The 14,793-nt window shown below is 46.6% G+C and overlaps 2 protein-coding genes across 5 annotated transcripts in view; one reads left to right on the top strand and one right to left on the bottom strand.

Annotated features, from left to right (window-relative positions):
* Positions 1-10,234, top strand: part of LOC139421241 (inactive rhomboid protein 1-like) — a 46,575-nt gene extending 36,341 nt beyond the window's left edge. For 2 of the 4 annotated variants that reach the window (XM_071171938.1, XM_071171936.1), the window contains exons 4-18: positions 1,433-1,652; positions 1,911-2,117; positions 3,141-3,266; positions 3,543-3,712; positions 3,956-4,207; positions 4,329-4,440; positions 4,737-4,811; positions 4,992-5,153; positions 5,280-5,380; positions 5,521-5,584; positions 5,686-5,780; positions 6,125-6,200; positions 6,796-6,896; positions 8,665-8,818; positions 9,068-10,234. In XM_071171938.1, coding sequence (XP_071028039.1) covers positions 1,433-1,652; positions 1,911-2,117; positions 3,141-3,266; positions 3,543-3,712; positions 3,956-4,207; positions 4,329-4,440; positions 4,737-4,811; positions 4,992-5,153; positions 5,280-5,380; positions 5,521-5,584; positions 5,686-5,780; positions 6,125-6,200; positions 6,796-6,896; positions 8,665-8,818; positions 9,068-9,487 — 2,335 coding nt within the window. In that variant the 3' untranslated portion in view covers positions 9,488-10,234. Of the gene's footprint in view, positions 1-1,432; positions 1,653-1,910; positions 2,118-3,140; positions 3,267-3,542; positions 3,713-3,955; positions 4,208-4,328; positions 4,441-4,736; positions 4,812-4,991; positions 5,381-5,520; positions 5,585-5,685; positions 5,781-6,124; positions 6,201-6,795; positions 6,897-8,664; positions 8,819-9,067 lie in introns of all 4 variants that reach the window. The other 2 variants (XM_071171937.1, XM_071171935.1) reach the window with 1 other exon arrangement.
* A 1,383-nt stretch (positions 10,235-11,617) lies between these two features.
* LOC139421242 (serotonin N-acetyltransferase-like) lies at positions 11,618-13,164 on the bottom strand. Its single transcript, XM_071171939.1, has 3 exons — positions 12,848-13,164; positions 12,332-12,486; positions 11,618-12,154 (listed from the first exon to the last, which is right to left on the bottom strand). Exons 1-3 carry the CDS (start codon positions 13,011-13,013, stop codon positions 11,849-11,851), a joined length of 627 nt encoding a protein of 208 aa, XP_071028040.1. The 5' UTR covers positions 13,014-13,164; the 3' UTR covers positions 11,618-11,848.
* Positions 13,165-14,793: the final 1,629 nt, after the last annotated feature.

Below are 14,793 nucleotides of genomic sequence, written 5' to 3'. Positions count from 1 at the left end.
AAAAGGTGGCAAAGTTCAAGGGGGCCGAATACTTTCGCAAGGCACTGTACGTACAGTCGCTGTGGGGACGACGTCATCGATGCACTTATTGATGAAGCCAATGACTGATGTTGTGTACTCCTCAATGCCATTGGAGGAATCCTGGAACATATTCCAGTCTGTGCTAGCAAAACAGTCCTGTAGCTTAGCATCTGCTTCATCTGACCACCTTTTTATTGATCGAGTCACTGGTGCTTCCTGTTTTAATTTTTGCATGTAAGCAGGAATCAAGAGGATAGAATTATGGTCAGATTTGCCAAATGGAGGACGAGGGAGAGCTTTGTATGCGTCTCTCTGTGTGGAGTAAAGGTGGTCCCGAGTTTTTTCCCCTCTGGTTGCACATTTAACATGCTGCATCCTGCATTAAAGTCCCCGGCTACAAGGAGCACCACCTCTGGGTGATTGTTTTCCCATTTGCTTATGGCGGAATGCAGCTCATTGAGTGCGGTCTTAGTGCCAGCATCAGTCTGTGGTGGTATGTAGACAGCTACGAAAAATACAGATGAAAACTCTCTAGGTAGATAGTGTGGTCTACAGCTTATTATGAGATTCTCTACCTCAGGCAAGCAAAACCTTGAGACTTCCTTAGATATCGTAAACCAGGTATTATTTACAAAAATACAGAAGTAGGGGTTTATTCGATCGCCTACGAATTATCAGAAGAATCTGGGTCTATTCCCGGGAGAGCAGTATATCATTCTCATTTCCAGCAGCAGAATACTTCCAGCATGCTTTGAGAGTGGAGAGTGTTCAGTCTTTACATTTATTCAAATGTTTATGACTTTATTACTGTGCTGTAATGCTGCAAAGGCAGACAAAGTAATACATATACACCAGACCCATGAGAGAGACGGTGTGTGTGGTGTGTGTTTGTGTGTGTGTGTGTGTGTGTGTGTGTGTGTGTGTGTGTGTGTGTGTGTGTGTGTGTGTGTGTGTGTGTGTGTGTGTGTGTGTGTGTGTGTGTGTGTGTGTGTGTGTGGGTGGGTGGGTGGGTGTGGGCATGTGTGTGGGTGTGTGTGTGTGTGGGCGTGTGTGCCTGGACTGGAACACGTCTGGGCTTCCCTCTCTCTGGTTGATGGCCTATTACTAGTGCAGTCAAGAACAATTAGTCATTTTTTCCATTCTTGGGAAGTGTGGCGTTATCAGTTCATTGCATGTTTGCCCACCCAGTCTTCCAAATCGAGCTTTGATGAGGGACATCTAATGACAGCTCTATATCTCTCAGGCTAATAACTGATGCACTCTGTGCTAGATAGCTGGAGTTAGCAGACTCCCTCTACAAGATAAGTACTGTGGAACTAGGTGATCAGAGAGAGTTCTGTGGATAGGTTGGAGTTTGTGAGATGAGATGTGTGCTTCCCGCGGACTGAGTGGCTGGTGTTTGTGGTGTCAGGGGCACAGCGGACTGGTTCGGGGTCAGTAAGGACGGCGATGCCACCCAGAAATGGCAGAGGAAGAGTCTGCGCCATTGCAGCATGCGCTATGGCCGTCTGAAGCCCCAGGTGATCCGGGAGATGGACCTGTCCAGTCAGGACAACATCTCTCTGACCAGCACCGAGACGCCCCCGCCCCTCTACGTACCCTCCTCAGCACACGCCTTTGGCATGCAGAAGGTATGATACCTCTGTCATCTATATATTTGGGTCATTATGCCTATAGTACTTTTGTACCTCAGTGAGGGTTTCATTGTGGATCTTGATAACATATTTTAGGATGTATCAATGTTTATCTTTAATTTCCTGTGGTATCCACAGTAGTTTTTTTTCGATTAGAATCTTGGTTGATTATTCGAACATAATCCAGTTTCACAATATAAACTCAGTCCTAGATAGCCTGTTCTTAACCGCTCTGCCTGTGTCTGTCATCTTCAGATCGTTGACCCGTTGGCGAGGGGGCGTGCGTTCCGTATGGTGGAGGAGGTGGACGGTTACAGCGTGCCCCAGACCCCCGTCACCCCCGGCGCCGCCTCCCTCTGCTCCTTCACCTCCTCCCGCTCAGGCCTCAACCGGCTGCCGCGGCGACGCAAGAGGGAGTCTGTCGCCAAGATGAGCTTCAGGGCAGCAGCAGCTCTGGTTAAGGTGAGCTTGCTGTGTGACGAGACATTCTATTGAAGGAAGTGAATCATTATTTTAGAGACTGTCAGCTGCTAAAGCCCTCTACTGTACTGTACACACAGATCCAAACCATACCCACCCAGTACCACTATGACCAAACTCTTCCCTTAATCGATAAGGTACCCTCAGTGAAACAGCATGGCCTGATCAGTTGTGTGGAATCAGTCGGCCTCCCGCGTTCTAGAACAACACTGAGTTCCATCGGGGCGGATACATTTATTTTCAAAAGGAGACATTATCTCTGTGTTGTGTTGTGTCATTCAGTGTTGAGGGAGACCACTATGTGCTGTGTTGTGTTGTGTCATTCAGTGTTGAGGGAGACCACTATGTGCTGTGTTGTGTCATTCAGTGTTGAGGGAGACCACTATGTGCTGTGTTGTGTTGTGTCATTCAGTGTTGAGGGAGACCACTATGTGCTGTGTTGTGTCATTCAGTGTTGAGGGAGACCACTATGTGCTGTGTTGTGTTGTGTCATTCAGTGTTGAGGGAGACCACTATGTGCTGTGTTGTGTCATTCAGTGTTGAGGGAGACCACTATGTGCTGTGTTGTGTCATTCAGTGTTGAGGGAGACCACTATGTGCTGTGTTGTGTCATTCAGTGTTGAGGGAGACCACTATGTGCTGTGTTGTGTCATTCAGTGTTGAGGGAGACCACTATGTGCTGTATTGCATGTTCAAGAGCAGCAGTGCTGTGCTTAGGACTACTGTTATGAAAGAGCTTACTGTTTTGGAAGTGCAAGAGTGACGTGGAGGAATGAACAAACATGGGTACTCAAGCTCTGATATGCCTACTATGCATGTGTTATAATTATGAGGTACTGTCTCCAACAATTCTGACATGCAAAAAGACACTCAACTCAATGTTAGTGTGTGTGTGTGTGTGTGTGTGTGTTTGTGTGTCTGCACCGTTTGTTTGCTGTATGGCACTAGACAAAACACTACAGCCTGCTGTGCTAGGTGACAGCTTATAGTGTGTGTGCGTTTCAGGGGCGCTCCCTGCGGGAAAACGCCACCCTGCGGCGGATGCAGAGACGCAGCTTCACCCCTGCCAGCTTCATGGAGGAGGACGTGGTGGACTTACCTGATGAGCTGGACACATCCTTCTTCGCCAGAGTAAGGACATGTCCTCATCTACTCTGTAGTTAGAAACTAATCTCAAGCCTCCATCTAAAAGAGAACATACAGCACCCCCTGGAGGTCTCTAACAGAGTTGCAGCCAGGGATAGAGTCTAAAGGCCTGTGATTGGCCGACCAGTTAGTGTGTGTTTTCATTACGGCCAGGAGTTTTTCCTAAACCATGTGTGAGCTGACCAGGAAAATCTCCTGTGCCTAGTTCCCACCCACTACTGTTCTCAGACCTGGCCTACCCCCTCCCAATCCCTCCCCCAGGACTGTCTGATGCAGGAAGAGTTGTCCACATACGCTGACGAGGTGTTTGAGTCTCCGTCGGAGGCGGCTATGATGGATGTGGTGCAGGAGGAGGGCAGTAAACTGGATGAGACGGAGCTGACCGGCAGCGCTCTGGACAAGAGTGAACTGGAGAGGAGCCATCTCATGCTGTGAGTCAGGCACACCCATCATGACAACAAGTCCACAGAAACATCTGAAATGACTACAGTATCTTTGGTTTCCTGTTGCCAATATCCAATACACTACCAGAGCATCTCAGTGAACCATTCAGTTGTGATGACACAGTGTTTGGTTTAAAGAGAACCCACACGCTCTCCAAGGGTGGTTCTGTGGTGGGTTCCTCTTTAAACTGACTTTACCCCTCCTCCTCTCTGTCTCCCCTCCCCTCCCAGGCCTCTGGAGCGAGGGTGGCGTAAGGCCAAAGAGGGAACCCCAGGACCGCCCAAGGTGCCCTTGCGGCAGGAGGTGGTGAGTGTGAACGGACAGCGACGAGGTCAGCGCATCGTTGTGCCCGTCAAGAAGCTGTTCGCTCGGGAGAAGAGGCCCTACGGGCTGGGCATGGTGGGGAAGCTCACCAACCGCACCTACCGCAAGCGAATCGACAGCTATGTGAAGAGGCAGATAGAGGACATGGATGACCATAGGTAATGGTCTCTAAGACCATGCTGAGGCTCAGCGTGTTTAATATATGAGACCATTGGTGTAGAGTAGAGCACTTCTGTTTAAAACCGTTGTTTTCTAATATGGACATTGTGTTTCCATTAGGCCTTTCTTTACGTACTGGATCACTGTTGTCCACTTGCTGATCACCATCCTGGCTGTCTGCATCTATGGCATCGCCCCCGTGGGCTTCTCCCAGCACGAGACGGTTGATTCTGTGAGTACCACCTCACTTCACAAATCAAATCAAAGTTTATTTGTCGCGTACACAGTTTAGCAGGCGTTATTGCGGGTGCAGTGAAATGCTTGTGTTACTAGCTCCTAACAGTGCAGTGAGATGCTTGTGTTACTAGCTCCTAACAGTGCAGTAAATTATTAATCAAATAATCCAAAACTATATTCAAGAGTCCTCTGAACAAATCATTACAGCTTTGCAATGTCCTTACAGTCGTTATGACCTTCTATTCCATCCTTCCAGGATCAACTTGAAATATGAAATGTTTCCCTCCCCAGGTTCTAAGAAACAAAGGTGTATATGAAAATGTCAAGTTTGTACAACAAGAGAACTTCTGGGTCGGGCCCAGTTCAGTAAGCACATTCACATTGCTCCCCTTTTGTTCATTCAAACATTCTGTTCCATGACCAGATATGTCCTATCCTTTCAGTTTGGAAGGTACTTATTTGAGCGCTTTAACTAGGCCTGATAAAGGGATGGTGTTCTATGTGTCTATTCCTGACTGTCTGCATGCCATCTGTCTCCCTCGTTAGGAGGCTCTGATCCACCTGGGGGCCAAGTACTCTCCCTGCATGCGTCAGGACCAGCAGGTGCACGACCTGATCCGGGACAAGAGAGACATAGAGAGAGACTCTGCCTGTTGTGTACGCAACGACCGCTCCGGCTGTCTACAGACCTCAGAGGAGGAGTGTTCGGTGAGTCGTGAATCCCTCTCCGTCTCTCTCACTCACTCTCTCCACCTCACTCTTTTGTACTCTACCTCCACGAGAGATCTATTCAGGGGTCAATATTTTTACCTTTCCATCTTTGTTTTGTCTCAGAGTACTCTGGCCGTGTGGGTGAAGTGGCCGGGGCCTCCCAGCACCCCTCAGCTGGAGGGCAGAGACAGGCAGTACGGCTCAGTGTGCCATCAGGACCCCCGGTGAGAGAACCACTCTGACATTCAGCAGTACGCCGTCACACCCCTCATGCTACTGTAGTTACACTGTGTGTTTATTGGGACCACTGACTGAACTGTGTATCCATACTAATATTTCATCAATATTTTTCACCCCACAACAGGATTTGTCTCGAGCCAGCTTCGGTGGCACCGCATGAATGGCCTGATGACATCACCAAGTGGCCAGTGAGTATTGTGGAACCCCATTGGTCATGATGAGAGGGTGAGAGGTCAGAGGACCTGTCAATCAGTCAGTGTCTCACTGTTTCCTCTGGCTGTGTTTTTAGGTTTGCACCAGGTACAACACAGGGAACCACACCAACCTGCCTCACATAGACTGCACCATCACAGGCCGGCCCTGCTGCATCGGCACAAAAGGGAGGTGAGGAGAGCCTACATACAAAACCAAACATGCAAACATTCACGCCAGACACCACACACACATTCCTGGGAGTCTATTTACTATTGACACTGTGGTGTTGATTTGCCTGTGTCTGTGGTACATGTAGTTGGTAGATGGATGTTTAAACTAGGCTGCATCTCAATAATCTATATGGACTTCCTCTCCCCTCTTGCCTTCATTTTCACTGATCTGGTAAAGCAGCAATATGTAAGCAGTGTAGTGGTCACCATGTGTCATGTTCATGACCTATCAGTCCACATGAAAGGGAGAAGTCAAAGGAGTGTGTGGTCACGAGGTCATGCTGTGGTTCTCCCGTTCCTCAGGTGTGAGATCACGTCCAGGGAGTATTGTGACTTCATGAAGGGCTACTTCCACGAGGAGGCTACTCTCTGCTCCCAAGTAAGTAAGCATCTCTCTACTCAATGAATATCTGACTATTACGTTGCGTTAGGATATTGCCAAGTCCTCTTCAGTGGCTAGCTAGTATGATGGATACGATAGCCCCAGTCCTACAAAGACATAACCCGGACCATAACCCCCGACCCCGTTCCAACTAGGATAATGAGACAGGCTGAGTCGGAGGCAGCCGTTGAGGAGCAGAGGAAGATCTAAGCTGTGAGAGTGGATAGTGTTTAATCACCATACAGGGTGCCACACAATACCCACCCTACTGAGTAGGCAAACTGTCCTCACTGTAATCCCCTCTGCTCTGAGCTACAGAATATCCAGGGCAAGTAAATATATTCACGCATAAGGTTCTTCATTATCAATATGATGTATTCCTATGTGTCAAATGAAAATGCATCCTCTACTACTAGTACTTGCAGTGACATCCTTATCTTAGAATAGCTTGGCAGTAAAAAAAAAAGTGATCGTAAATTCAGTGGGCATCATTTATGCTATTGTGTGTGTGGTTTCACGTGTGCGTGTGTGCCAACAGAGACAAAGAGTGAGATGGTGTCCTGTAGGTGATGTATTCTACCTCCTCCCCCAGGTTCACTGCATGGATGATGTGTGTGGCCTGCTGCCTTTCCTCAACCCAGAGATCCCAGACCAGTTCTACAGACTGTGGCTCTCGCTCTTCCTGCACGCTGGGTAAGTGGCTGCCTGCCTCCGCCATTTCATAACAAATCCTCTGTCCATCTTAGCAGCATTTAATACATTCGACAGGTACTGTACTGTTAGACATCCCTGGAGCAGCTGTATTACAATGAGGCAGAAGGGTGGCCTACGATTCCTTCCATTGGGTGACCAATTATGTGTCCTCTCACTGGTTCATTATGTTTCATGTACACGTTCTCCAATAGCTCCTTCTTCAAGCCACTCATTATTGTCTTTGACTTCTTCAGTCAGAATGTCAGTGGTTCCACAGCGCAGGTGTCATGAGCCTATTAGTAGCAGGAGCTGAGTGTGTACACTAACGTACCGCTGGGGAAGAGGAGGGAGCAGAGTAGCAGTCCTCTTTCATCTTTTTGCTGCCTCTTATCTGTCTCTCCTCTCCTCCCCGGGGTAATTAAAGGAAGTGTCCCCTCTGCAGGCAGCAGCCCTCATTAGGCTTGAGGAGATAGACAGACAGCAGAGACATATTGATGCTGGATAATCTAGAGATCCCTGGTTGGCTGGCTGGGGAGGTGTCTTCTCACAGCAGCCGGATTAGCTGGATCCCTTCATCACATGCAGAGGACATACTCTTACATTCACACGCATACACGCTGTAGGATCCATCATGGTGTAACGTGTCTTTCAGTCCTCCTGTAGGATCCTTCACATCATGGTGTAACGTGTCTTTCAGTCCTCCTGTAGGATCCTTCACTGCATGGTGTAGCGTGTCTTTCTGTCTCCCTGTAGGATCCTTCACTGCATGGGGTAACGTGTCTTTCAGTCCTCCTGTAGGATCCATCATGGGGTAACGTGTCGTTCTGTCCCCCTGTACGATACTTCACATCATGGGGTAACGTGTCTTTCAGTCCTCCTGTAGGATCCTTCACTGCATGGTGTAGCGTGTCTTTCTGTCCCCCTGTAGGATCCTTCACTGCGTGGTGTAACGTGTCTTTCTGTCCCCCTGTAGGATCCTTCACATCATGGTGTAACGTGTCTTTCTGTCCCCCTGTACGATACTTCACTGCATGGTGTAACGTGTCTTTCTGTCCCCCTGTAGGATCCTTCACATCATGGTGTAACGTGTCGTTCTGTCCCCCTGTACGATACTTCACATCATGGGGTAACGTGTCTTTCAGTCCTCCTGTAGGATCCTTCACTGCATGGTGTAGCGTGTCTTTCTGTCCCCCTGTAGGATCCTTCACTGCGTGGTGTAACGTGTCTTTCTGTCCCCCTGTAGGATCCTTCACATCATGGTGTAACGTGTCTTTCTGTCCCCCTGTACGATACTTCACTGCATGGTGTAACGTGTCTTTCTGTCCCCCTGTAGGATCCTTCACTGTGTGGTGTCCCCCTGTAGGATCCTTCACATCATGGTGTAACGTGTCTTTCTGTCCTCCTGTAGGATCCTTCACATCATGGTGTAACGTGTCTTTTTGTCCCCCTGTACGATACTTCACATCATGGTGTAATGTGTCTTTCTGTCCCCCTGTAGGATCCTTCACTGCATGGTGTAGCGTGTCTTTCTGTCCCCCTGTAGGATCCTTCACTGCGTGGTGTAACGTGTCTTTCTGTCCCCCTGTAGGATCCTTCACATCATGGTGTAACGTGTCTTTCTGTCCCCCTGTAGGATCCTTCACATCATGGTGTAACGTGTCTTTCTGTCCCCCTTTAGGATCCTTCACATCATGGTGTAACGTGTCTTTCTGTCCCCCTGTAGGATCCTTCACATCATGGTGTAACGTGTCTTTCTGTTCCCCTGTAGGATCCTTCACTGCATGGTGTCAGTGTGCTTCCAGATGACCATCCTGAGAGACCTGGAGAAGCTGGCAGGCTGGCTAAGGATCTCCATCATATACATCCTGTCTGGCATCACCGGAAACCTAGCCAGCGCCATCTTCCTGCCCTACAGAGCAGAGGTCTCAATAAACCCATAACACACACTAACACGCACACCTCAATATGTAGGGTTCAATTTGGACAGCTCAGAACACATGACTGGTAATAGTGTCAGATGAGACAGACAAGATGTATGGTTCAGACTGGGGGTGATTTGTCATTGTTTTGTGCAGCTCATAGAATGTGTCTAATAGAATGTGTCCACTCTAGGTGCTGAGTATTTCTATGTTGACCTGAGTGGTCCCTCTCTCTCCCCCTCCCTCCGTCAGGTGGGTCCGGCAGGCTCCCAGTTTGGCATCCTGGCCTGCCTGTTTGTGGAGCTGTTCCAGAGCTGGCAGATCCTGGCCCAGCCGTGGCGGGCCTTCATCAAGCTGCTGTGTGTGGTGCTCTTCCTCTTCGCCTTCGGCCTGCTGCCCTGGATCGACAACTTTGCCCACATCTTTGGCTTCATCTCTGGCTTCTTCTTGTCCTTCGCCTTCCTGCCCTACATCAGCTTCGGACGCATGGACATGTACCGCAAGCGGCTGCAGATCATCGTCTTCCTGGTGGTGTTCTTGGGGCTGTTCGCCGGCCTCGTGGTGCTTTTCTATGTCTACCCCATCAAGTGTGACTGGTGTGAACTGCTCACCTGCATCCCCTTCACAGACAAGTTCTGTGAGAAGTACGACCTCAACGCCCACCTCCACTGAGGAGACGGAAGGTAGCGCCGGAGGAGGGACGTCAGGTCAAGAGGCATCGATTGGCAGGTGTTATCAACCAATCCTTGTCTCTGTTCTGCCCTATAGTGTGGCTAAAGAGGAGGGGAGGGTCCTGTGTGGAGCTCCCTCTCCTCTGGCTCTGTGAACTGAACTTTGATGACAATATGCTTGTGTTTTTTACTCGTCTGTCTGTATGAATAAGTAGGAATGCCACTGCACTCGTCATGAGACATTAATCACATTCTTTTCACCCCCCCACACACACACCATTTTCTCTCCTCCACTGACCAATGAGAGAAGGGTATGGTCTAACCCCTTATCTAAGCCCCTCCCACATTTCTCTCTCTCTTCACGTATAAGGCAGGGTTTGGAGGAGTCATCACTGGTGCAATAGACAGAAGGAAATATTTCTGTATTTTTTCAATTTGTTCTTTTTAAAATTTTATTTTCATGTTTTTAACACTCACAATCCAGGAGTAGGTTTTGTAATTATTCAGGCAACCTCTCAAAACAACCAGGGACAAACAAATCAGACATTAATACCTTTGGTGCCTTGCTGATAAATGTACCAACTACTGCCATATTTTTGTTACAATACGTTGAGCACTCGAATGCTATCCTTTTATTTGTTTGTTGCTTCTTAAGAAGTAATGATGGATTGAAACAAGGTAGTGTTTTAGCTACCTATCTACTCATATGTAACTGAATAGAACAAGTAAAAAAAAACTTGAAAAGAAATCCGTCAGTGAAGTCTGTTTGATTTTCTGTGGTGACTGATGCTGCCGTTTACTTTCAGACATGAACATTAGTTACCGTTCGCTAACAATCAGCTTTGTTGAAGGCACCACTGTTTTCGTGATGTATGTCAATGTTAAAGGGAGCATGAGGAGCTATGAAATCAGTGGCATTGTTTCCCTTTATTGCCTTAGTTCATCGTAGTGTTAATACGAAAAGATAAGCTACAGCCTAAGATTTCAACACACCAGAGGACTAATACAAAAATAAAATGGTATTTACATCACACTCAGAGAATTCAATAATAGTCAATAATAGTAGTATCTCAGTAACAGTATCTCAATAACAATAGTAGTATTAGTATCTCAATAACCATAGTAGTATTAGTAATAATAAAGACCTCAAACAAGAATAGTACTACAAAGTACGATTTGTGGCAAGGAATATTTCATTTAAATACTCTCAAAATTAAGCATAATAAAAATGAAGAATGTTGGGACTGAAAAATTAGAACTTTGTTAATTCAATGACGTACACAAAATATGCTGAAACTCGACATTGCATCTCAAGCATATTCTGATTCTGTCTTCTATCGCTAACAGAATTTTTTTTGCTTTCTGTTGCTGTTTTCTAAGAAAACCCATCCTTGTCCCCTTCATGCGATGGTGCATGTCCCCTCTCTATGTTGCAGGGGATCGGGATGCTTTCTGTGAGGCACTGAAAGATGGTGTCTCGGAGCCTGCTGGTGCTGCAGCTGAGATTGATGGGGCAGTGCCTTCTCTCATGGAGCACCTGTGGTTGCAACCTGATCTCAGAGCATTTCATATTATTCTGTATGTAAGTCTGGGACAATCCATTTAGTATGATATGTTATGTTTGGTATGGTATGTGTTGATTGGTAGACGTCCGTCACCCATTTCATATATGATATGTTACGAATTACAATTCGTATTAAATGTTCAGAATTTGCAAAGCATACAATATATTGGGATTTTACAAAACGTATGATATGTTGAAAATTCTAGCTAGGTGCCTAACGTTAGCAAGCTCGCTAACATTAGCTAGGCTAAGGGTTAGGGTTAAGTTTATGAGTTAGGTTAAAGGGTTAAGGTTAGGGTTAGGTTTAGGGGAAGATTAGCTAAAAGGGTAAAGGTTGAAGTTACGTGAAAGGTTAGCTAACCATGAAAGGTCAGCTAAAAGGGTTAAGGTTAGGCTTAGGGGAAGTTTTGGATAACATGCTAAGTAGTTGCAACGTAGCTAAAAAGTAGTAAGTAGTGAAAAGTTGTAAAGTTGTCCGTGATGAGATTTGAACTCGCAACCTTTGCTAGATGTTCGTGTTATACGCCAACTCATCCCGACCAACCACCCTCCTTAAGTAACCATCTGTCTTATGTAACCATACCAAATGTAACCTATCATACTAAATGGAGTGTCTCGATTTTACTTACAGAATATTATGAAATGTTCTGAGACCAGGTTGGTGCTTGGATCTGTCTGTCTGCTATAGTGTGGTCTGGACGGTCAACTGTGATGACCAGAGTCTATGTTTACATGGTGGATGAGTTCCAGTGCTAGGGTTGATGTGATTATGAGTGGGGTGGTGACGGCCGGCAGTGACTAGCAGCCGCTGTTCCGCCGTGCGTAGGCCGCTCCGCCGATATGGTACTCCATCTCCTGGAAGGTGAGGTTGGGCACGGTGATGGCAGAAGGCCCCTTCTCCTTGAAGCCTGCCTTCTGGTAGAAGGGAACCAGGAACTCCTCACAGGCCAGCAGGGCCCTCCGGAGGCCTGGCACACATCGCAGGTACTGCAGGTAGCGCCACAGCAGGATGGAACCTTTACCCTGCTGGCGAGCGTGGCGGTGCACAGACAGCACATGGATGTGCACTGCCGAGGTTTCTGGGATATGCTGGGTCATGGCCTCCTGGGGTAGGGAAAGGCAAAGTTAGGGTTAATAACCAGGTATGATCAGAGTAAAAAACATGTATTTTATTGATGGTTACCTTTTAGATTATGAAAAACAAATATATGTTTTTTGGGTGCAAAACAATTCCAAATATGCAATGGATGTAGCTACTGTAAATTGTGGTGTCTGTCTCACCTGCTCCAGTCTCTCTTTGCCCCAGCCTGAGCCGATGATGAACGCCACCAGCTGGCCCTCTTCAAACCAGCCCAGGGAGAGCTCTGGACACTGACTTAGGAAGTTCAGCACCTCGTCAAGAGTGAGTGGACACTCACCAGACACAGAGACGAATGCTGGTGGGAGGAAAGACGAGACACACGGTCAGTCAGTGAGCAGATGAAGCTTCTTGGAAGATTAGCAAACAAACCAGGGATTACAGGCTGCTTGTTCTCTTATCACAGTTTATTGATGTTATTCACAATCCATTTTTTGGGACAAAAATCTGTGATAAACACACATTTGGTGGTTATGGCATTGTTTACTTTCCTGAGCTATTTATATTGTGGAGACTGACAGCTATTGTCATTATGTGTTAGAGATTATAAGATAAATGTGCATTTTGTTGAACATAAAACCCCAAAGTATCTCTAATCCAACAAATCCTATACAATCAACATTTTCTGAGTAACCAGTAGAATCTGGAGACACTCTTACCTTCTCTCTCGATCTCGAACACGCTGATGGCGTCCTGTGGGGTCAGGTTCCTGAACTCGCTGGCGGGGAGTGTGTGGCGTCTCTGGGTTCGCGGAATGACCCCACCAACCGGGGTCCTGGTGTAGAAGGGCTTGAGGAACGGGGAGCGGCTGACTTGATGTGTCATGATGGTCAGTTACTGGGCTGGTGAATAATAACGAGGAAACAGTCTCTGTACTGTCTTTACAAGTATAGCAGCTCTCTTTCCAGTCTTCTGTTGTAGAGACTACTGTAGATATTTTCTTGGTTAGATGTTGGTTTCCTCTTGACCGTTTTTTTGTTCCAGAGTGGTTTGATGATGATAATAGTCTTTGAATGCAACACTAAATACACATCTGAGGTTATCTTGCTCTGTGCTTTCTATCTGCCAGTCTCTCTCTGTCAACTGACTAGTCTTTCTCCTCACCAGTAGAATAGTACCTGTCCTTTTGCCTCAACACCTACACTGCAAGCTCCCTGATCTCCTTCTCTTGCTATCTCTCTCTTTCATTATCCCCCTCTTTCACGCACTCTCTCTCTTATTGGCCCATCCCCTGATCTGTCAAAGTGGTCATTCCAAAGAGGGGATCACTGTCTGGGCACGTGAGGTGGAAAATTCACCAAATCTGGTGACACGCATGTTTATGCAGCGCAGTGTCTGGGTTAAAGGAAACCATTGAACTCTGTGATATACATTATGTTAGGGATTGATTCATTCATTCTCCTCAGTCTTCATTTTGTTCAGGGTTTTCTCAAAACGCAATTGAAGGCCAGTTTTTAATCTATTCTCCCTTTCACTGTACTGTTATTAAATCAATCCATAAAGAAATCCACCAAGTTCACACTTCAATGCACCATACTGTATGTAAGGGCTACTTATATCACCATTATATGATATAGTAAAACATGATTAGTGAAACGTCTGTGTAGGCTTAAAGAGTTTTGAAGCCTCCATTAAGCTTTAGAAGTTAAAGCTCAAAGTGTGAACAAGATCACCAATGTTTTTTTCTCTCACATCGATGATGTCATTTTGGCACGCTAACGTCAGCGCCCACTTCGTCCTTTCTGGGCGGCTCTCATGTGCCGGCCTCGTGCTACAATATTCCCACGTTTGTATGTCGTGGATCTGGTCCAGGGTATGTGCATGTAGCAAACGTAGCCGATATACTGTAGCTCACATTGCGTTGACACGTGGGGCCCTTGGGGGTGTGTTTTGGAGACACCCCCAAGGGCCCCATGGAAAGAGATGTAGCGTGGCTTCTGGCTTACTGGCATGATAGGCATGTGTGTGCAGTTCCAAGGACATGTGGGCTTTCACTGTAACAAACCCAGAGAGAAAGAGAGAGGGAGATTTGGGTGGATTGCTGTAAGGCTGATTTCATGGCTTAGAGGTTTAGCTCAGCTGCTAATTAATGAGAATGAAAGCAGCCTGTTTGCTGGGCTGCCTGGAGGAGAGTAAACCTGTTTATATCTACTGGGCCTGGAGGAACCGGGTAGGATGAGTAGGTTACAGAACGACTACTCTTGATGTCACCAGACAGATGAACAGATCTGTAGTCAAATAAAGTAGTATGATCATATATGATGATGTCATTTATGTAGCACTATGCTAGTTATTTATGGTGATCATTTATGTAGCGCTATGCTAGTTATTTATGGTGATCATTTATGTAGCACTGTGCTAGTTATTTATGGTGATCATTTATGTAGCACTGTGCTAGTTATTTATGGTGATCATTTATATAGCACTGTGCTAGTTATTTATGGTGATCATTTATATAGCACTGTGCTAGTTATTTATGGTGATCATTTATATAGCACTGTGCTAGTTATTTATGGTGATCATTTATGTAGCATTATGCTAGTTATTTATGGTGATCATTTATGTAGCGCTATGCTAGTTATTTATGGTGATCATTTATGTAGCA

Source organism: Oncorhynchus clarkii, chromosome 12 (genome assembly GCF_045791955.1).
Source record: "Oncorhynchus clarkii lewisi isolate Uvic-CL-2024 chromosome 12, UVic_Ocla_1.0, whole genome shotgun sequence".
NCBI classification, from domain to species: Eukaryota; Metazoa; Chordata; class Actinopteri; order Salmoniformes; family Salmonidae; genus Oncorhynchus; species Oncorhynchus clarkii.
This window is presented reverse-complemented; position numbering and strand designations above follow the sequence as displayed.

What these genes read in the sequence shown, in the direction of transcription:
- LOC139421242 (XM_071171939.1), bottom strand. Translation starts at nt 13,013, where the DNA reads ATGACACATCAAGTCAGCCGCTCCCCGTTCCTCAAGCCCTTCTACACC. An exon ending in GTTCGAGATCGAGAGAGAAG is followed by an intron (nt 12,487 to 12,847) that starts GTAAGAGTGTCT and finishes TCCTCCCACCAG; the next exon opens with CATTCGTCTCTGTGTCTGGT. An exon ending in GCAAAGAGAGACTGGAGCAG is followed by an intron (nt 12,155 to 12,331) that starts GTGAGACAGACA and finishes TCCCTACCCCAG; the next exon opens with GAGGCCATGACCCAGCATAT.